The 21,208-nt window shown below is 42.7% G+C and overlaps 6 protein-coding genes across 6 annotated transcripts; 3 read left to right on the top strand and 3 right to left on the bottom strand.

The window, feature by feature from the left end:
* Positions 1–1,742: 1,742 nt before the first annotated feature.
* LOC115631176 lies at positions 1,743–7,892 on the top strand. The gene is made up of 4 exons (XM_030527865.1): positions 1,743–2,186; positions 5,068–5,241; positions 6,283–6,679; positions 6,749–7,892. The coding sequence occupies exons 1-3, from the start codon at positions 2,132–2,134 to the stop codon at positions 6,495–6,497; spliced, it is 444 nt and encodes a 147-aa protein (XP_030383725.1). The 5' UTR covers positions 1,743–2,131; the 3' UTR covers positions 6,498–6,679; positions 6,749–7,892.
* A 55-nt stretch (positions 7,893–7,947) lies between these two features.
* On the bottom strand, positions 7,948–8,623 carry LOC115631177 (guanine nucleotide exchange factor MSS4 homolog). Its single transcript, XM_030527866.1, has 2 exons — positions 8,459–8,623; positions 7,948–8,391 (listed from the first exon to the last, which is right to left on the bottom strand). Exons 1-2 carry the CDS (start codon positions 8,579–8,581, stop codon positions 8,146–8,148), a joined length of 369 nt encoding a protein of 122 aa, XP_030383726.1. The 5' UTR covers positions 8,582–8,623; the 3' UTR covers positions 7,948–8,145.
* A 461-nt stretch (positions 8,624–9,084) lies between these two features.
* Positions 9,085–12,412, top strand: LOC115631387 (protein mitoshell). Its single transcript, XM_030528109.1, has 5 exons — positions 9,085–9,370; positions 9,429–9,699; positions 9,769–10,996; positions 11,472–11,618; positions 11,948–12,412. Exons 1-5 carry the CDS (start codon positions 9,085–9,087, stop codon positions 12,092–12,094), a joined length of 2,079 nt encoding a protein of 692 aa, XP_030383969.1. The 3' UTR covers positions 12,095–12,412.
* Positions 12,413–12,730: 318 nt separating this feature from the next.
* Positions 12,731–18,065, bottom strand: LOC115631736 (multidrug resistance-associated protein 7). Its single transcript, XM_030528574.1, has 6 exons — positions 17,517–18,065; positions 15,508–17,454; positions 15,130–15,449; positions 14,688–15,074; positions 13,427–14,396; positions 12,731–13,375 (listed from the first exon to the last, which is right to left on the bottom strand). The coding sequence occupies exons 1-6, from the start codon at positions 17,869–17,871 to the stop codon at positions 12,894–12,896; spliced, it is 4,461 nt and encodes a 1,486-aa protein (XP_030384434.1). The 5' UTR covers positions 17,872–18,065; the 3' UTR covers positions 12,731–12,893.
* Positions 18,066–18,421: 356 nt separating this feature from the next.
* LOC115631308 (coiled-coil domain-containing protein 97) lies at positions 18,422–19,663 on the top strand. The gene has a single exon (XM_030528023.1). The coding sequence runs from the start codon at positions 18,547–18,549 to the stop codon at positions 19,594–19,596; it is 1,050 nt and encodes a 349-aa protein (XP_030383883.1). The 5' UTR covers positions 18,422–18,546; the 3' UTR covers positions 19,597–19,663.
* Positions 19,614–21,081, bottom strand: LOC115631307 (N6-adenosine-methyltransferase non-catalytic subunit). The gene is made up of 3 exons (XM_030528022.1): positions 20,941–21,081; positions 20,350–20,878; positions 19,614–20,292 (listed from the first exon to the last, which is right to left on the bottom strand). The coding sequence occupies exons 1-3, from the start codon at positions 21,004–21,006 to the stop codon at positions 19,682–19,684; spliced, it is 1,206 nt and encodes a 401-aa protein (XP_030383882.1). The 5' UTR covers positions 21,007–21,081; the 3' UTR covers positions 19,614–19,681.
* Between the last annotated feature and the right edge of the window lie 127 nt (positions 21,082–21,208).

Below are 21,208 nucleotides of genomic sequence, written 5' to 3'. Positions count from 1 at the left end.
GCGCTTTCGTTTAAAGCTATTGTGTGCTTTTAGCCGGTCTTAGAACGCCAGCTGAAAGCTCGCTCAGGCGTCATTTGAAAGCTCGTGCGGAAAGCTTCTAACAATCAAAAACATACACGACGTATGCTTAACACACGGCTCAATGCTATTTAAATTAAACAAATTCGTCGTACTCTCCGTTCAGCTAAAGCCCCACAAAGTTCTTTGACCCGAGCTGCACAGTTGGCAGTGCTATTTATATTTATAGTCCTAGCTAAATGGAACTGATAATGACATCAATTGGGCGCCTCTCGAGTGCAAAAGGGCAAGGCGATGCGCGCTGATTTAGGTGCTGATTTATCCAGTAATTCATTGCAGCTTGCAAGCGATCGTCGGCTACATACTTGGCGGAAGCCGACGATTAGGCTTAATTAATATGTAACACTTTCCGTCTCAAGAATCTGCAACGAACTAACTCTATTGAATGTCTGGACGTCTCTCACGCTGGGGCTCAGGGTTGATAGCTGAGCTTAATTGCTGCAATTACCGCATTTAATTCAGACACTTGATACTAGCAAAGCGTTTAAAAAGTTTTCCAAAATCGTCTAGCATAGAAATTGAACTTAATAGAGACATAGATATACATACTTGTAGATTCTAAAAGAGTTCCTATAATAGCAGCCAATGGGATTTATGAGCTTTTGACGACTATGGATTAATTTCCGAGTTCAACTCGTACATCTCGTATATCATCTCATAATGCTCGTAGAGAATAATAATATAACTGATCTACACCTAAAGAAATTCTAATGAAAATCCAATTATTGGCTTATACAATTGAAAAATAGCTTCAATTTAGAAAAACTACAAAGTCATTCAGTTTGAAGGGCTTTCCCTTAGATCAGCAGTTGCACTAGTATTCTGTTATTTACTTTTGAAACCCATTAATTGTTTTTTGAATAGAAAAAATGGACGAAAATGGAAAGAAGCCTGATAATCTATATATTTAAAACAGTTTGTCCTGACTCGACTGACTGACTGAATGGCTGACTGACTGACTGATTGATCCTTTCCTAGTGTAGGAGCCCACTAAGAAGGGATTGTGGAAAATTCGAGCTCCAAAGGGGGAAAACAGGCTCCAACGTTTGTATGAAAAATCTACAATTTACATTATAAATAAAAAGAATGCGCTTCGCAACTCAATTTCAAATAAACACACAGAATATAAATAGAGAATATAAATAAAATTAAGTCAAAAATTATTTTTTGCTTCTATTTATTAAACAAATTGTTCAGGGAAACAATTTCGACATCGGTACTAGGCTTAAGCACCATAGAGATTTAAGAGCAATTGATTATCATTCACTCTCTCTCCCTTCCCAAAAATATGTTCAGGCGGGCCAATAATTGACGCAGCAATTAGTCGAACTATACAGATACTTGTAGTATGTGAAGGTATATTAGAATTAAACCAAAAGCAATTTTAGAATAAACTTTCTTAAGATATACTGCCTAAAGCCAAGCTGGCGAAGAATAGAAAATGTTGTGCAAATTATTTGCATGTGTGACCGGAGCTTTAAGCACCCATACATCGGTGCGGTCCTGCAGCTCAAGCTTTTGTGCCAGAAAAGGGACTCGCAATTGAAAGCACAACAGCGGAAAGCTCTCCACACTCAACAGAGTCGCTGCTCCAGTCACATCGCATCCACAGACGCTCGCTCCGGCGCTCAGCTGAAAAGCCATTGTCATTCGTGCCACAAATCTCGTGGGAGCTCCCTCGTCGTCGCCACATCGTTGTCTCTGTCGCTGTTCAGAGTCGAGTCGAGTCAAGTCGAAGCGCGTCGAATCGAGTCGAGTCGCTGCTCTTCGCCCGTAGCGTTTTTATTTTTTGCACAGACCCAACTAATCAGAAGTGAAATTCAATTCGTGGCTCGTTGAAGCGCGCTCGGTAAAAAATCGCACAGAGAGCTTGAAAATTAAATTGAATTAAATAAGCCGAAAAAAAAAACAGTGCTGCTGCATAAATTTCACAGAGAAAAGAACGTGCGCTTAAAGGCTCTCAATTGCATAAATATATACAAGTATAGAAATAATTATTAAATAATAACGTGCTGTTTCAAGCAATTTGAACTGAGTGGATCAATTAACTAAGATGCAGTACATTTATGTGATTAGTGCGCTGATTCTGGCAATTGCCGTGCAGCAAGGTAACGCAACTGAAGGCTCCTTCAAGGATTTCAGGCAGTCTTCGCCCGCTTTTTAAACAGCGGAAATCTTCTTTTGATGATTACATAATGCGTGTTTGTGTATCGCTGAGTGCGTGTCTGTCTCTTGGTATGTGTGCGTGTGCGTGTCTTTGTGTGCGTGTCTTTGTGTGCGTGTCTTTGTGTGCGTGTCTTTGTGTGTGTGTGAGTGGGACATACTGACGCCAAAGAGTACGACAAGCCGGCCGCAATGGCGCCTTTTTGGGCAGTCCTTGCCACCCAAAGAAAAGAAAAGCAGCAAAGCATCCCATTTGCTGTCTGCATTTAAGAGCAGCCAAGAGTTCAGCTGTATTTCGTTTCTAGGACTGTGGGACTCTTTAATTTCACGCCAGCATCGACCCAATCCTGAAGGACTCTACTTGCCCTTCTACCACGAGCTCATTGTCTATTCGACACCTCGCTTAGTTAAGCTGCTAAATGTGTATTATCGCATTACATTGCTGGCCTAAAAGACATCAAAACTACGGCACACACACACAGATGAAGACACACGCACACTCTCGCACTTTCCACACACACACACACACACATCCGCAAGATGCAGAGCGTATCGTGTTTGAATTTTTCCTTCCTGCGGCACTTATCGCATAAGACGTTGGGGTGGCGCCGCTTTCCTGCCCTTCCCAAAATTTATGTATACACGCACACATCTATATATATAAATATATGTACCATAAACTCGTATATATGTATATATCTTGCATGTCCATATGGGTGGGCATGCGCACTCTTTTTTTTCGCCCGCGGAGCCACTTGCAAGTAGCCTGCAACCGCAGCCACCACCACCACCACCACAACCACCAAACCACTTACATAAACAAATTGTCTGTCAAAAGTTCAAATTATGAAATTTATTGAATACAAGAAACAAGCACTTGCCCATGCACATGCATGTCCATTTAACTAGAACCAGCGACAGTTTTCGTACTCGTGCCATCAATTTGTTTATAACAATTAATTGCGAAACTCGCACAACCATTCAAATGTTATTGTTGATTGTTGAAAAAGTTTCCACTACGATCATCTGTGTGTGTATATTTTCAATAAATACTACACTGCAAATAAAATTAATTTCAAACATTTTGTGTTATTTCGGAAAAATGTTTTTTAATTTATTTTCTTATGTTATAAGATATATATATCTTTATAATTTTTTTGAAAATAGCTTACATATTATTATAAACAATATTATTATATTATTTGTCCAATATTATTGAAGAATAAGCTTGAGTTTTCTTAAAGCAATTTTTATCCAAAGAAAACCATTTGTATCATAGATTCTGTGATGATTAATTGCAATAGTTGTTGGTTTTTTTTTTGTAGCTCAATTAGTATGGGCACAATTTAATCATTAAAAAGTGGAGAATTTGTACTTAATTATTATATATACTAATTTTAATGAGGATATAGCGCAGTTGCATAAAAGAAACACAATCAAGCAGAGCACGATTATAGCCAAGCAGTGGGAACTGAAAATGTCCAAGCAGTTCTTTCTTCCTTTTCCTTCTCTAAGCAACAATCTTTTCTAAATTGTGTTATTCGATGCTCGCTGATTAAATATTGATGTACACTTTCATGGCATGGCATGCATGTGAGTGGCTGCTACCATTTCTCAGAGTTTGCTCGACACGGCCCAGTTTGTTGTCTTATTTCAGTTGTCCGCCATCTTGTCGCCGATAACAATGCAGCCCGAAAGCACGCAGCACTTTTTTGGCAGCCAATTCTTCTACTGTCTCACTCATTATGCAACCCCCAAATGGGGGAGGGGGAGGGTGGAAAGTACTACTTCTTACAAGCTGTTGGAGTCCATTAACAAGCTATCGCCGTTGGGGTAATTAGCGATTGTTTGCTATAACAACAATGCCATTCCATTGACGACATCTTCGCTCAAAATGGTGTTCGCGTCCACACACTAATGGAAGCGCTGCTGGATCTGCCGCCTCGCCGTTGCCACTTCTGTGTGCCACTTTTGGCGGAATGGCAAAACTGCAGCCACAGCTCTGGCTATGGCTACACAAACACATTGCATAATTGGAGACAGCGTCAGGTGGCTGTGGCGGGGCAACGGCTTACTTAGTTTTGAATTAAATAATGCGAATCTCGTGTCGAGCACGACCTTAAATTCAATTTAGTTGCTCAAACAGCACTAATGTGCGTCATATATGTCTATGTACTTATATATAAACATATTTTGTATGCATACTTATCATGCTTATGATCGCATTCTATGTCTGACATTTGTTCACACTCTTTTTTGTCAAACAATTAAGGAGGCCAAGTGGAAATTCACACGAAAAGAATCTCAAACACACAAAGCATTTCTACTACTCCTATTATCTGACTTTGTTCATTTCAAAATTTCCTCTTTCCTGCTTATCCAAACACCAAGGCAACTCCCAACTGCTGTTCAAGATTTGTTTTAATTCATCCGATCAGCTAGCTGTTCGGAATGTTTTCAAATTGATGTCCATTTCAATTATCGGGCTCTTGGCATTTAACCCAGATGATATATTTGTGTACTTTTTTGGGAATTGTCTGATTTTTCAGAACTCTTGTTTGAATTATTTGTTTGGCCAAATACAAAAGTTTTCATTAGATGTTCATATTTCTTTCCTTCAGAAATTTCGTAGGTCTTCAATAATTTCATGTCCCCCCAAAATTACAGCCGCTTTTGGAGTCAAGAAATCATTTATTTAGATCGATAATCGATAATTTATAGTATCGACAGTAATTCGTGAAGTAAAACGAAACCGTTGCTCTCTTCTCTCTCTCTTTTCCTCAAACATTATTTTTAACCGTTTCGTATATTTTTCCGTTCTTACAGGCGCCGCCATAAAATGCTTCGTCTGCAACAGCCACAAAGACGCCAACTGCGCATTGGACATGCCGCCAGATAATTTGCTGAAGGACTGCCAGGAGCACTATTCGTCGCGCGATAAAGGAATTCCCACCTTTTGCCGCAAAATAACGCAAGTTATTGAGTTCGCTGTCAATGGCTGTAAGTTGAAATAAATATTAAATGCTCGTTATTCCCAGTTTAACTTGCGTGCGAAATGAAACTTTTACTTTAATTCTCTGAAATAAACTTTAAAAAAGTATTTAGGTGCTGTAAAGATTTATTCAAAAGTTGTTCATTTTTTTGGTAGTCTTTCTATTCGTTTTTTTGGCATTCCTGCATTAAAACTAAAAGTCGCGGAACTGAGTTTTTAAAAGGGACTTATGTAATATATAAATAGCTTTTAAAATACACTAGAAGTTTTAGCTTTTTAAAATACACTACATACAATGTTTACTCAACTTAAAAGATACTTCAAGTAATTAATTAAGAATACAACAGAAGTCGAACTTTAAGCTTTATAGCTATTTTGGTCGCAAATGGTATATTTTAGGAATTGAAAACTACTCAAATGTCTCCGGGCGCTAAATTTTTAAACGTTCGAACTGTAAATGCCGAAGAAGTGGAAGAAATAAAACAAATAAGGCAATGAACGAAATGGAGGGACGTCAATAAAACTGCCGGCTGCTCACCATAAAAAATGTGAACTCAGTGGGAATATGACAGATGGCTGTGCGTGCGGAATAAATTAAAAAAGAAAGGAATGCTAAAGTCGAGCAGGCTCAACTCTTGAATACCCTGTACCACCACACAAAAAAAAAAAAATGTATTAAAAAAATCTGGATACCAAGTTTGGTTATTCTAGCTCTTATGCTTTCTGAGGTCCTTGGGTTCATACACACAGACGGACATGGCTATATCGACTCGGCTTGTCAGCTAAGCTTGTTCTGATCCAGAATATATACTTCGTGGGGTCTGCCAGGCCTCCTTCTGTGTGTTACATGTACACTCGCACAAAACTAATATACCCTTTTACCCTTTGGGTACAGGGTATAAAAATTATTATGAAATGCAAATCAAAGCTTAAAATAAATTGCTTACTGTCAGGCACTCACTATTTGGCTCAGTGTACAAGATTTTAATGAAATTTATTGAGCAGCCAATCAATTTATATTGCGTGTGTTTTATTTGTTCTTTTTGCAGTGCCTCCAGAGAGCCGTGTAATACGCACCTGCGGCTTTTTAAACCAAACCTCGAACAGCTACTGCTATCAACGGGCCGGCTTCGGTGGCCGCCAAGTGGTCTGCTCCTGTGATACGGACAATTGTAACGGCGCCACCTCGCTGAGCAGCTCGACGGTGGCTGTGGTGGGCGCGGCCGCTGTGGTTCTGGGAGCCCTTCAATGGCTACAACGTTAAGTGCTGGAGAGCGCTAATATTGTTTTTGTTTTCTGTTTTGTTTGTCTTTAATTTTTGCTATTTATTATTATTTGTTTTCTTCGTTTGGCCCCGAACCTGGACTTTGAGTTTTGATTTGAACGCCCAGCACAGTTTTTATTTATTTAATTAGAGATTTAAAAATTGAACTGCTAGAAAACATGGTAAGTCTGACTTGAATTCACTTCAAAATTTACATTCAATACCACGCTCTTGTTTTTATTCTTTTTCAGCTATAAATGTGATCTGGCGCAGGCATGATAGAAATGAAAAACAAAGGCAGAAAAACAGATGAAAAGGCAACCAAATATAATAAAGACATTTCTAACAAACAAGAAAGTGGAAAAGCTTTATAACAAAATGTGTAAACTTTAAATGTTGTATATACATACAAATGCGAATTGGCCAACAAACATCTCCGGAGTTCAAAAGTATTTTTAATTAATATTTCCAAAAAAGGATTAAACAAATAATTAAAACCTACCGCAGTTAAATTCAAGCCCAACAAGATGAAGTAAAATATTTATAAAATGAAAAATAAAATAAAATAAAATACAAATGCCCCGCATGATAAATAAGTAAAAAAGAGTAAAATAAAAAACTAAAGCAAACCAGCATGCTGTAGTATTCAAACAATTTCTTCTCATTTACAACGGTTTGTTATTTTCGTAAGACTTCAAGAACTTTTCTAAACTAAACATCCGTTTATTGGCTAACAATGCGCTAAGCTAAACTAAATTACTAAAATATTACAAAGGTAATTAAATGAAATGAATAAACAACCAATAAATGTCAGCAATTGTAAGAGTCGCCCCACTTTAACGCATATTTAAGGACATACATACATACTATATACTAAGCGATGATTCCCCCAACTCGTAGGTTAGTCGTACACGCTTTGATATCCGTGTCCCATACACAACACTTAGAAAATAAACGAAAACCAAACAAACACACACATACATACACAAATACACAAACACATACAAATGTTGTAACAACTGGAACTGCCAGGTCGAAGTCTTTTAAACGTGAAATAAATCATCTAGCACCGCCAATCAATGCTGCACAACGACTACGATGGGAGCAGGACGAGAACCAAGAAAAGGATTACAAAAAATTTAGCAAATAATAATTGTTTTGTCCATAGTTCCAAAATGATTCATATACATACATACACAAAAGTTAAATGTTAAACGAACCAGAGCTACAAATTGGCAAATTCTGAGCGCCAAACGTCACAATGGAATGCAACAAAGATTTATAGGAAAATTGTTTAGTTAAATCCCTCCTCTGAAATACGATATGTGTATTTAGATTGCAATAAAATTGTAAAATGTTAAAAAATGGAAAACAATAAATATGAATACAAATAAATGAGCAAATGTGCTTTGATTCCCACTCTGCCTCGGTTGAATGAAAATCAAACAACTTTGAAAAACCATTTTTGTTTTTAATTTCACTACAAGTATTAATTTACATTTAAGTTAAAAACATTGATTTGCAGCTTAATAGAAAATACATACTGGAAACATTAGAAATAGCAATATTTGTGCTACCTTAGACTTATTATACAGCATTTGGGTAGGCAGCGAAAAGCAGAAGTCCACTCTCTCTCTCTCTCTTCTATCTACTTATCCCCATGCACTACCCGGCCCAGCGCCAAATAACAGAACTTGCTGGCCAGCTCATGGTAGCCCACTGGACCGCGTTCACAGTCGGCGCACACCAGAAACTTACGGCCGTCAACGGTGTGGGAGAAGCCGATGTTTTCAAACGTCATCATATCCTTGATAAGCCAAAAATGACGCAATTTCTCCGTTTGCAGAGCCTCTGCGCTTCTGTCCTGTTTTTGTTGCATTAGCGGCACATCTACCTAACAAAAACGAATTAAGTTTTGTATATTCGTGGAAAATATGGATGGGTGACGGCGGCGTTCTTACTTCTTGCTCGCAGTAACTGCCCTCGTTGGCTTTGAGCATTAGACAATTACAGAACTGGCAACGCACGCTCAATTTGTTTCTATCGTTTTCGATTTGGGCCGCAAAATTACTCTCTTCTGTCATCTTTAGCAGGCTAACAGAATTGTCAATTAATAAATAGCTGGAAGAATGGCGCACGGTCTGACGGCGGGTGCTGCCAACCGCGCCAACACAAAAAACATCTGCACTGTGCAGCCCTGTTAGTCAACTCACAGGAGCTAGTTCATTTTGTGCGGAAACCTTGCCAGCACTGAATTCATCGCCGTTGCAAAAAAGTCTTTCCTTTCGCTGTTCGGTTCGGTTCTGGTGAGTACATGCGTCTTGTTCTATTTGGCTAAAATATATATTTAACGGTGTTTTGTTTAATAAAGGTGCAGGTTTATTATACACATGTATCGAACAAGAAATATCAATTGAATAAGAATAAGAAAAATGAATTCGGTAATTCACATATTTTCACGCCTTACAGATATTGCCTTTGTGTTGGTGCAACGTGCTTCTTCTATCTTCATCTGTTTGTTCTTTGCATTCTTCTGCTTTGTAAGAGAAATATGAACCTGAACAATTTGCTTAATAATGGCGCTTCGATGCCGATGCCTTTGCCGGCTGTAACCACTTCTGCGATGCGCCAACATCGCTCTTCCATGTATCAGCAGCACACGTTCTTGGATCGTCAGCGTGGCGCCGTCACTGACGTCATTTTTCAGGAGCACGTTTCGCAAAGCTCATGGGCTATGACTACACCGCAGCAGCCAATTTTTATGCACATCCCGGCTGCTTGCCCTGCTCCACCACCTCCACCGCCTGCGCCGCCAGGCTATAGCTTTATGCCGACCGGCTATATGGCCTCCGGTGGTCAATATTTTGGCGCAGGTATTTAAAAATTAATTTAAAAATAAAAAAAAGTCCAACATTTGACCAAATTAAACAGTTCCAGGTTCGATGAACGGCGGATACAGTCAGATGTATGCTTCCTCGCGCTCTTCCACAACAACAAGCTGCAACATGCCTGGCGGCGGAGGTGTGTATATGCCGGCGGCTTATGTGCCACCTCCAGCTCAATATTATGCAAACCAGCCAGCTTTTAAGCAAAGCTGTGATGCATCCACGCAGGCAGATCTAATTAGTGGCGCACCGCCACTGATGAAGCTCAATCAGACGGCTACGACATCCTCGACAGCTTCGTCCTATGTCTTGGAAAAGTAAGTGGCACTTAGCTTTATTTTTAGCAAGCGAATGAACTGCTGTGTTTTCACTTTTATATCCAAAAGCGCTGAGGAGTCTGAGTATGTGAGCACTTCATCGCAAACCAACAGCTCCACTGGAATTGAAAATGGCGGAGGCGACGGCCTCAACGCGCTACAGAGTGTGCGTCGCAACTCTGAGGTCACATTGCCGCAGCAACGTCTGCTGGACATTACGCGAGTATCGCTCTACGGCAGCGAAATAGCCGAAAAGTTGGCCAATACGCATCGCAATCGTCCGTGCTTCAAGAAAATAGACACGCTATGTGCACGCCTTAAGCAGGATCTGTTGCGTCCCGATGGGGTGTTGCCAAACATCAACTCCCAGGGCATTGCCTGGGCCGTAAAGGATTTCATTTTCGTATTTACTCGCATTATTAATGCCTGGGTTATACTAAGAGGCTACGTCTACAATACGCCGGAGGGCTTAAATAAAATTAAGGACGAGCTGCCACGCGGCTTTATGACCGTTTTCGATGGATGGCAATGTGGCACTTTGTTGCTCATCGAAATGATTATAAAATCATTTGTTAATTTGGACGATCTATTACAAAAGCAGAAGAATTCCTTCTCCAAATGTGATGCCAATAACAACAACAATAATAGTTCGACCTTTAACAGCATCAACAATAATAAAACCAATGTCTCTGCCAACAGCAGTGATAGCAGCACTTTAGGCAACACTTTGGGCGCTGCCGTTCAGCCAACATCGATCACATCCAACGCCCAGAGCAGCCCCAAAGAGGCAGCTACCATGGAGTTGGGCACCTCCTCCATTCCTGATGGCAGCAGCACAACCAATTTGATGCAGAAATCGAAGAGTTCTCAGAACTTGAATTATTTGTACACCATGATTGAGAACTCGGAGGAGAGGCAGCGGAGCGTAGACGCAAACGGCACATATCTCAAAACCGGAACATATACTCCGCTGAAGAAGGAATCCAAATTGGATAAGCACGATTATGGCAAACACCCAGAGTTACCAACTTGCATGCCTGTTAAGCAGCACGAGACGAACATAACATACGAAAACTGGCAGTCATTGCCACCGGAACCATCTAAGCAGGAAGCGTACCCGATGCAGGAGGTACACAAGCAGACGCCACAACGTCGCCACGCGGATGTCAGCACCTATATTAATCCCTTTAGTATTGTGGGACGGGAAATTACGCGCAGCTTGTTAGACTTTAGCGAACGTCTGCTCGAGCTGCAGAGCACGGAGCGATTCTTCGAGAAGCAATTCACCCGAAACTATGTAAGTATAGAAGAAATTCAAAAACTTTTCTAGTTATTTTTAAGTAAATAAAAGAGGCGCTAATGAAGGCATCAGCGATCTTCAGAAGCCTAAATAGTAATACTTGGAATAGTTTTTTCAGATTTTAACTTAGAAAACCAATAGAACGCTGTATTTTTGAAAGTTCTCTGATTTGATCATAGGGATTAATTGTATTTATAGTTACTTGTGATTTATCCTGTATCCGGATCTCTTAAGAGGAGAGCTGTGCTTTTCAACTTGATATTACAGATTTTAGAAGTGATTTCAGATTTTAACTCAGAGAAATAAGATCATTTTCTATTTAAGCAAGAGGTATGTTTATCTAAAACCTGTCATCTAAAAAATGTCTATTAATGTCTTTTATTAGTTAATTCAGATATCAAGTTGATTGGCAAATAGAACAGCTTTCTTCTTAAAAGATATTGATTGATTGATACTATCTGTTTATTTCCAGTATCCAGATCTATTTCTGCGCTGCCACCAGGAATTCATCGACTTACGCTCGATTATAATGAGATGTGAGAACGGCGTGTACCATCACGTCCACGAGGCCATACACGATGTGCGCCGCATATCGTATGTCGTCCGTAACTACCTGAAGGTATTAAGAAAATGTTGTTCATCTGTTCGAAACGAGTATTTGGATTGAGTCGATAATCAGCCACAGACAATACACACAATTCTTTTTACAATTCTTTGCCGCATTTAGCTATCGGATTCCGTATTCAAATAAAGGTATCAGTGTGAGTTTGCCATCAAATGGACTAATGTACTAATCATGGGTCTCATCGGCACTAATCTCATATAACTCGACTAATAAGTGTAGCATTTAGTAACACCTCAGCACGTAATCAAAACCACACTCACTCATACATGCCCCGATTGAAATATTACAGCTCAGTCATACTAATCTTTTCTAAATCCTCACAGGTTTTCAACAATGAGGACTTGCGCCATTATATCGATATCTACGACCAGGTGGTTAACGAGATGTTAAGCCAACCCCCGCATCTGCCCTATCAGTACGATCATATAACTGGCCGGCCGGGGGAGAAGCTCTTCAACTACGAGATATGAATGATGTATCACGATAATGATGAAATGTATGTATACAGACAGGCATTGCAATGCTGTGCCACGAGTTTATTATTTTTTTTGTTATTATTATAAAGTTAATTTAAAGTTAAAACACATAAGGGAACATGTAATATGGTTTAGCCACGACTGCCAGGCTTTTCAAGCTAGAGCATACATTTATATTTAGATTAGAATAGTTATTACAATTGTTACCAAATAAGTTACTTAGTAAGAAACATATAATAATAACTCCCACATAATTTTTTATTCATGCCCTTTTGGCAGATACTTTACCTACTTTTTTTTTTTAATAAATAAATGTACCGATTTTTTGAACATATCATGTCAAGCTACGCATGTTTCATGTATGAAAATGTTCCAAATAAACTCTGTAAAACTAGTGCTGCTTTGGTTGCTTCTAGATTTCATTAAAATAGTAAGTCTTAATTTTAAATAGTTATCTATGATTAACAATAAATTTATTGAACAGTACTGCAGGGATTTTAACTTTCCAAATGAAGGTAATAATTAATAATTATTACTTGCATTTCGTTAAAGATTTAAACGCTAGACTTTTTATAGTTTTAAATTAAATATTAACAATTGAACTGGGAAGGATCCCTTTCTTTTGCGTCAATTTCTTTATTTGGTATATTACAATTTTATTTACAATAAATAACGAACTAACTAAGCTAAGCTATGTTATAATAGCATTTAAAATGCACAAAACAAACAACAAATTATACACCGATTAAGGGTGCAATTCGTCAATCGAATTCAGACCAGAATCGCTCTTTGTTTAATGCCCGACTTTGGAGAATTCTTCGAGGCTGATGCCCTGAGCTTTCAGCATACCATGGAAAATGGAGGCCGTGTTCTCGGCCAGTTCTTGTGGCTTTCCCTGCTCGCAAATCACACCGTTGTCCAGAACTATGATGCGATCCATGTTCTGCAGACCGCGAAGTCGATGCGCTATGAAGAGCAGAGTGCAGCTCTTGAAGGCGCTCCGCAGAGCCTGCTGCATGCTCAGATCGGACTCATCGTCCAAGTTGGATGTTCCCTCATCAATGCAAAGAACTTTGGCGTTTTTGAGCAACGCCCGACCCAGGCAGAGCAGTTGTCGTTGACCGGCGGACAGATTGTTGCCGCACTTCTCGATGTGCCCATCGAGGCCGCCCAATTGTTGGACCAACAAAGTGGTGGCCGCCGAATTCTTGATAGCATGCCAAATTTCCGAGTCGTAACAGATTCGTCGTGGATCGAGATTTTCGCGTACCGTGCCTGTAATGAATGTATTAAGAAGTAGTTCGACTCTTTATTGTGAAGATTTACCTTCGAATAGGAAGGGCTCCTGGGTGATAACACCCACACGATCGCGTAAAATATTTAGTGCCACCGTCTTTAGGTTCACATTGTCCAGCCTTATCTCGCCACGACTGAGTGGTGCGACGCGCAGCAAAGCCGCCAACACGGAACTCTTACCAGCTCCTGTCCGTCCCACAATTCCAATCCGTTCGAAGGCTTCCGTCACGAAACTAATGTCCCGCAGAGCCGGCGCCAGATGCTCCCGATAGCCCAGTTCCACTTCCTTGTAGCTAAGCACGCCTTGTGTGGGCCAACCAAAGGGTGGATCTGCGCTGCCATTCGAGTTCTGTTCCCCCTCCAGCTGCAGATACTGATCCAAACGCTCCACAGCTACCAACTCCTGTTCCGTTTCAGCCACGGCGTAGAGCAGATCACCCAACTGGCCAGTAATGGTAAGCGCGTACGAAATGCAGAGACCTACTAGGCCAGGATTTGTGGTGTGCGAGGCTGTGATAGCTGCCAAGAGGGCAGCACCGCCGACCAAGAACGTACCGAGCATCTGCAGCCGAAGGGACAGCCACTGCTGAGCCGCCGAGGACGTCAACTGGGCCTTTATGCTCTCCTCCAGCTTGGCATGGAAATCGCGTTGAAATCGGGAACTAGCCCGCATTGTCCGAATGGTCGTTAAACCCTGCAAAGTTTCCGTGAAGTGCGTGTAGAGCGGGGACATCGCGTTGCTTGACAGCCGTTTAATGTCGCGCGAGGCGTGCCGGTAACGATGCTGTAGATTGAGGTAGATGGGGACCATTGGAATAACCACCAAGCCCAACCAGGGCATGGCATACAAGCTCATAAAAAGAGCTCCAATCAAACCCACTAGCTGTGCGAGCATAATGTTCAGAATGAAGGGGAGTGAGTCGTCGACAGTGTCGGTGTCTGAGGAGAAACGATTCAGTATACGGCCCACCGAGGTTACATCAAAGAAGCTGAACTTTGCCTGAAAGTAATACACATTTTATAACGAGTAGAACGTTAGGTCCGGCTCTGGTATACCCAGTACCCGCCCGTATCTCCGCCGCAGTCACTCAACTAAAAAAATCACACTGACTTTTGATGCTATATACGATTTGTGATAAACTTGCAGTGTATATGGAAAATACAAGTCTACAAACCAAGTTTCGTCCTCCTACCTGTTAAAGCTTAAGCAGTTTTGAGGTTCATACAGACGGACAAGTGTATATCGTTTTGACTCGTCGGATACTGGGTATAAAAAGCAATTATTACTTACAAACATGACATTGTTGAGGAGCTTGTTGTGTATCAAAATTGCCGCTTTTATGCCCGCGTACGCGAACAGAAAGGCACGCACTAGCGTCAGAATCGAGTTACTCACAGCTATGCCAGCAAATATACCCAGATAGTAGCCTGTGGTGTGTGTGGGCAAGCTTCCATTGCCCACACCAACCGGTATCACTTCGTGTGCCAGCGACGTGTCGTTCTTGTTGCCATCCAGCGTGGATTGGGTCACCCAGTAAGCTAGCCAGGCATCGCTCAAGTTGCGCGATATTTGCATAAGTAGTACGAAGAGCACAACGGAGAGTGCCAGCGGTGTGGTCACAGCCCGCCAATAGCAACTGAACACACTGGCCGACAGATAGCCGTATTCGCGCGATTCCTGGAATCACAAATCAATCTTTCAACTTCTTTCAACTATCTAGCTGTCACCTTACCTCCAATAACAGACTGTCCAGGCTTTGCTTGTCCTCTTCATTTTGCAGTTGCGGCAGCTCCACGGATGGGCGTCGCACGGAGTCCGGCTCCTCTAGATCGTCCGCCTCCAGACTCAAGTCGATGCTCTCTGACATATAGTCGCTGGGTCTTAATTGGCCATCGCGCACATTCAGAATCTGGTTAGCATGGAAGAAGAGCTGTGTGCTTCGAGTGACCACAATCCGTGTCTTATTCTTCAACACCCCCAGCAAACAATGCTTGATGATGTGCTTAGCCACGTGCGCATCCAAAGCGGAGAGCACATCGTCCAACAGATACACTGAAAAGGAAAGCTGGATGAGAACTTCCATAGGATTTGAATAGAGGACTTCACCTACCCTTCTTATCCTGGTAAACGGCGCGTGCCAATGATATTCTTGCCCTCTGTCCGCCAGAAAGCGTGTGACCATTCTCACCAACGCCAATCAAATCACCGCCCAAGGCCGCAATATCATCGTAAAGGGCGCAAGCATGTAGCACTGTTTTATACCACTGTTCATCGAAATTTGCCCCCCAGACAATGTTGTCACGTATGGTGCCGCGTTGAAGCCAAGTCCTCTGTGGCACATAGCCGAATCCTGTGGGCAGATTTTGGACGCAAACCTCGCCTTCCATGCATCGTAGACCGGCCACAATGGCCGAAATAAAGCTGCTCTTGCCAGCTCCCACAGGACCCTCAATGCAGACTAGATCGCCGGCCTTGATGCTCACATTCACGTCCCTCAAGCACAGGGGACTAGTTCTCGAGTCCTGTTTATCGCCGTAATGAGCGAAGCTGGCACCTTTCAGCTGCAAGATGATCGGCTTTGGGTCCTGAAGCGTCTCACCTTCTTGAATATCATTGCTGCCACGTATTATGGGACTGTAGTAGCTTAATAAGTCCAGATTGGGAATATTAATGAGCTCCTGCACGCGGCGCAGCGAGACCCAAGCCTCGACCAGGCCATTCAGAACCCACGGAAAGGCGTTCAGCGGGCCTATCAACATATTCAAGAGAGCCACGCTGGTGTAGGTTGTCGAGGCCACCAGCGGGTGGCCCATCAAAACGGATACACCAAAGGTCAACAAACACGTAAGGACTGGCGTGGTTGCCCAAAAATAGACGCACATGGCATCCAAATACTTTCGCTTTGAAATGAACTTCACCTCCTCCGAGCGCAGGCTGCGTATCTTCGATATGAAAATGTCCTCCCAGGCATTTGTCTTGATCTGTTTGGCGCCTTGCATAGTTTCTGTGGTTGCAGCGAGGCGCGCGTCCTTCGCCTGCATCAGACCGGTGGTATAAATGCCAATTCGTTTCGCCAGCCAACGAGTAATTGGAATCAGCATAGCGGCAAATAGCAGGCCCGCTATAAACGCAGCGCCCACTTGGGTGTACAGAAGATAGAGTGTTGTAAACAGCTTGAAGGGAATACTCCAGAAGAAGTGGAAGCTGATGCACGAGTGGACAATGCGATCGGCATCGGTGGACATAAGGTTCAGTATATCTGGGCTCGCATCGCGTAAGCCCCTTGCCTCCAGTGCCTTTCGATAGATAACACTGACCATTCCGAGCCGCATTTTCATGTTGATCATGGCCATGCGCCAGTCAAAGTGTGTGGAACAGAGCGCGGAGATTAAAGTGCTGCAGAACAGTCCGACGGCATAGTAGTAGGCCCTGCCTTCCTCTCCCTCTGGTTGTTGTGACAACAAGCCGCCCAGGAGCAGCGGGCCTGCAAAGCCGCTCACATCGGCCACAAAACGCAGCACGCCAATCAAATAGAACTCCACGCCGAAGGACTTGTGAAGGGCCCGCAGCAAACTGTGAGACTGACTTATTGCCAGATTTAATTTCTCGCTGAGGCGGTTTATGTTTAACGCATCTGGTAAATCGAACAGGTCCTCGATGCGCCGCAGCTTGCCTGCCACGCCCTTCTCAATTAACGGATGCACCCAATGGAAGATGAACCGCGATGCCCAATTGGCTTCGTCTTGCGCGTGACCCAAATGCGCCTCGCTTAGCTCGAAATCGAACTGAGTGTAACGATGGGGCGACAGCAGCGGATCCTGTTCGGTTCCGCTCCCTGTTGTTGACCTCGCAACCACAGCGCTACCCTTTGGTAGTAGTGTCAAGCCATAGAGCAAGTCACACAGCAATGTGATAAGACTCCAGGGCCACCAGTCAAAGTGACGACTCGTACGTAGCCAGATCCCGTCCAGAACGAGCACTGTGATCCACACAACATTCAGCAGCAACGTGCCCCGATGGCACAGACTGCCAAAGTGGCGGGCCGAAAGTAAGTAACCTGCAATCGATATCATCAATAGAATAGGTATCAATTAAACGCGATATTTGCTTTTAACTTACCACAATGGACCGCCCACATAATACACTCTGCACACACTACCAGCACATCTACAGCCGACAGCCGCACCCCCATTCGATAAAACACAAAGATCTTGCATACAGGAAGAAGGGATAGCACAATGCTTAACAGGGCACGCAGCGTTAGCATTCGCAGTTGGGTTTTATTTCGTGCTATTCGAAGTCCATTGCTGAGGCTGCCAAAATTGTAGGCGGATATAGCTGCAAAGATGGTGTAGACGGGGAGCTGGAGCACAGTTTCCTGAAAACATGGCAACAGATCTTTGGTGTCGTTGGCAAATGGTTTCAGGCCCGTGGAACAAAACTGCGTCCAATTCCACTTAATGTTCCAATCCATATCGACTATCTTGTTGAATTGTGAAATTGTTTCATGAAGAAAATCTTCCCTTTAAGCACCGATCAATGCAGTTTGTTGACCATTATATGATTCTATACAAGAAGTCATCTGTTTTAAGCGGCGCCCACATTCGCGATAAGTAATTCGTGAAAAAATCCCTTTCTTGCACTGATAAAATACGATTAGGCACAATGACTAATAAAGTGAGAACGTGAACGCCGTTGCGGCGTATGTTGTTTATAATAGCGATGCTAATTATTTGAATTATATCGATATTTGAGAATATTCGATATATATTTAACGTTATCATCTGTTATTATGTGTGGTTTGTCAATTCTTTTTGCAACTTGGCAGTTACTTCTAATTTAAATTCAATACGTGTTAAGCTTTTATAGTGCTAACTATAGCTATTTTATAGCTAAACTTTTAAAATTGTTATATGACCCGCCAGCTTTTATAATTATCGATTATGGACTACTTCGACTACATTTGTGCACATTTCTAGTCGATACTTCATAACAAACAATTCTTTGCAAGGAAACGTTTGCTCATATTTTGTCTGGGAAGTTTGTAAAGCAATAATATTTGTGTCCTAGTGTACACCCAAATAAGTAATTGTATTTAATATTTCTAAAGAAATTAGATATGATGAGCTAGAAATCAAGATATTACAGTATGACGACGGGAAGTAGTAATTCGGAAGCGTCGGACAATACTGAGCTTCCGGACGAGCTCGTCTGCATATTTAAGTCGCTTGCCAGCAACGACAAAATAATTTTTAAGTCCCAACAAATCGACGATCCAGAACTAATGCCAGCGCAAAAACAAGAAATAGCCCACAACGCCTTCAAGAGGAACCGGAAAAACTTTCTTATTCGTTTTGGCCAGTACCTAAACGAAAGCCAAATTGATGATTTCTTGGCAGTTGGATTGCAGTCATCAGAGGCTTTTCAGCCAACGGAGGATTTCGATGACATGTGCTTGCTGCTGGAGGATTTTAGACGTAAACTGCAGACGCGGAGCATCTGCGTGAAAAACCGACGGTATGTGGCAATGAGGCAGTTGCTGGACCAGGGCGAGTATTTCAGTGAGCACGAGATGATGCAGCGTGCACCCGAGCTGTATGATGAACTTGTTGGCCAGTATATGACGGAGGAGGAGAAGAAAGAGCGAGACAGCTACGATGTGCGTAGCACCACTTTTTCTGGCATACTTATGCACACGCTGGAGCAGAAACAGCGTGACGAGCTGCTGGAACAAGTTAGGGAAGAAACAGCGCCACAAACATCTGAGCCAGCAACAACGAATCCAGAGTTCGAGGTACCAGCAGAATGCCGCAAACAGTGGGGTGGATTCGATAATGACGAGCCAGTTGCCTGTTCCACGAGTCGCGCCACAACAATGAATTCTATAAATAATAGTGCAAAGCCTGCTTGTTACTATCCTGGTGAGCGCGAATTGCTCCGACATGAATTCATGAGCATCATGAAGGAGCGTTTTATTAGCGGCGACGACAAAGACTTCGACTATACAGCAGTGGACGAGAATGCGTTGCTGGATGATTTAAAGCAAATCGAACAAGATGAGGAGGATGCCTACTTCGAGGCAAGCGACAATGAAGAAGCTACTGAGTCGGCGAAGCCTGTCCACAGCAGCGAAGACAGCGAGGATGAGCTGGAAGTCTATATGAGGCATCTTCATAATCATCACAGTCTACAACATTAGTTTTAGTTTAGCTTTATTCGTAGCATAAATTTTTGCTCTATAACAAATAGAAGCCGCCCCTCAACAATTTCATGCAAAATGGTACCTATCTGGGTCTGCCGCGTCCACGTGGAAAGCCACGGCCACGACCACGCAAAACTTTGCTATTTGGCGGCGGACTTTTCGGTCGCAATAATTCGATACGGCTGGTGCAGCCCGTGGCGGGAGCTTCCGCGAAAAACGTTTGATAGAGCTCTGCATTAAAATTGGAGTTGGTGAGCTCTGGGCCAACGGTCAGCCAGCCTGGTCGAATGCTCGAATCGCGTCCAAATAAATGCAGTCGCCGACGACCCAAACAAAAATGCTCAATGATATGAAAGATTTCGATGGGCTTCTCGAAGCTACCGAATTCCTCCTCCTCCGATATAATTAAATCAATATCCACATTAGCGTGTATGAAGTCGCCATCGGTAGAGCGCCGTACCGTTCCCTTAATGCCCATCAGGCAGTGTTCTTTAGTACGTTGAAAAACAGCTTTCGGCTCAAGCTGCTTGGAGTGTCCCGGCTTATTAATGTTTGTGCGTATCCAGCAAATATCCTCGCAGCGACGAAAGCCCCACTTTTTCAGGCAATTGCGTCCCATATCTAGGCCCTCTGATGAACCGCACCAGAGAAAGACAAACGAACGATGGGCGGCAATTTCGCCAACATCCAGATCTGCGTGGGGAGAAGTCAAGTATATAATTAAGACATTGATATAATGAAGGCACTCACTCAAAATGTCATCCCAATTCCAAAACACACGCGGCGCTCCGCCCACTGTGGCCACCGCGGGTGCCGCTCTGGCATATTCCTCCAATGGTGGCTCAATAAGTATAACATCGAACTTGGCGCCCAGCGTCTTTACATCAAGAGTCTTAAGATCGGCTTTCAGATACATTGGCGCCGACGCAGTGTCCTGAATTAGCTTGTCCTTCAGCCGGATGAGTTCGCGCAATTTGGGATACTCCTCAAAGCGATCCGCCAATCCCACGTCGCGTATAAAGTTCTGTGGCCTCTGGCCGGTGTCCACAAAGTGCTGGCAGTAATCATTGTGCGGATTGGAAGACTGTGTGCCCTTTAGAAATGTCGACGAGTCCCTGTAAATAATCTCAGGTGTTTTTTTCGACGAGGACGCGCCGGTCTCATCTTCATCCCGTTGTCCACTCGCATTTAGCGGCCGATTGCCGCCGCCAGCGTAGCTGTTGCTATCTTCTGCGTTGCCCAGTACCTTTTTTAGCTCATCGACACTCGACAATCCAAGCTGCATTTGCATTTAAGCCAAAATTATATTAAAATGCAAGAAAAACAAAACAGATCACTCACCGTCTGGGCTAACAAGAGACGGCGTTTACGCGAGCGCTCCTGCGAGCTCTTTAAAACATCGCTCATGATGAGCTAATACACAGTAAAATAAGTGGGAACAAAACTATTAACATAAAAACAATAAAAATGATTCAATGCGGTGCAGAATACAGACGCGTCGTTGACCAAAACACTTCAGAGTTCGTAGATACGAACCACTGAGTTAAATACACGATTTAGTTCATGGGTTCGAAACAGAAGCCTTTTGTGTAGAAGTACAATATCAATT

This window comes from Scaptodrosophila lebanonensis, unplaced genomic scaffold (assembly GCF_003285725.1).
Source record: "Scaptodrosophila lebanonensis strain 11010-0011.00,11010-0021.00 unplaced genomic scaffold, SlebRS2 tig00001412-arrow-pilon, whole genome shotgun sequence".
NCBI classification, from domain to species: domain Eukaryota; kingdom Metazoa; phylum Arthropoda; class Insecta; order Diptera; family Drosophilidae; genus Scaptodrosophila; species Scaptodrosophila lebanonensis.
Note: the sequence above shows the minus strand (reverse complement) of the source record. Positions and strands in the feature narration are given on the sequence as shown.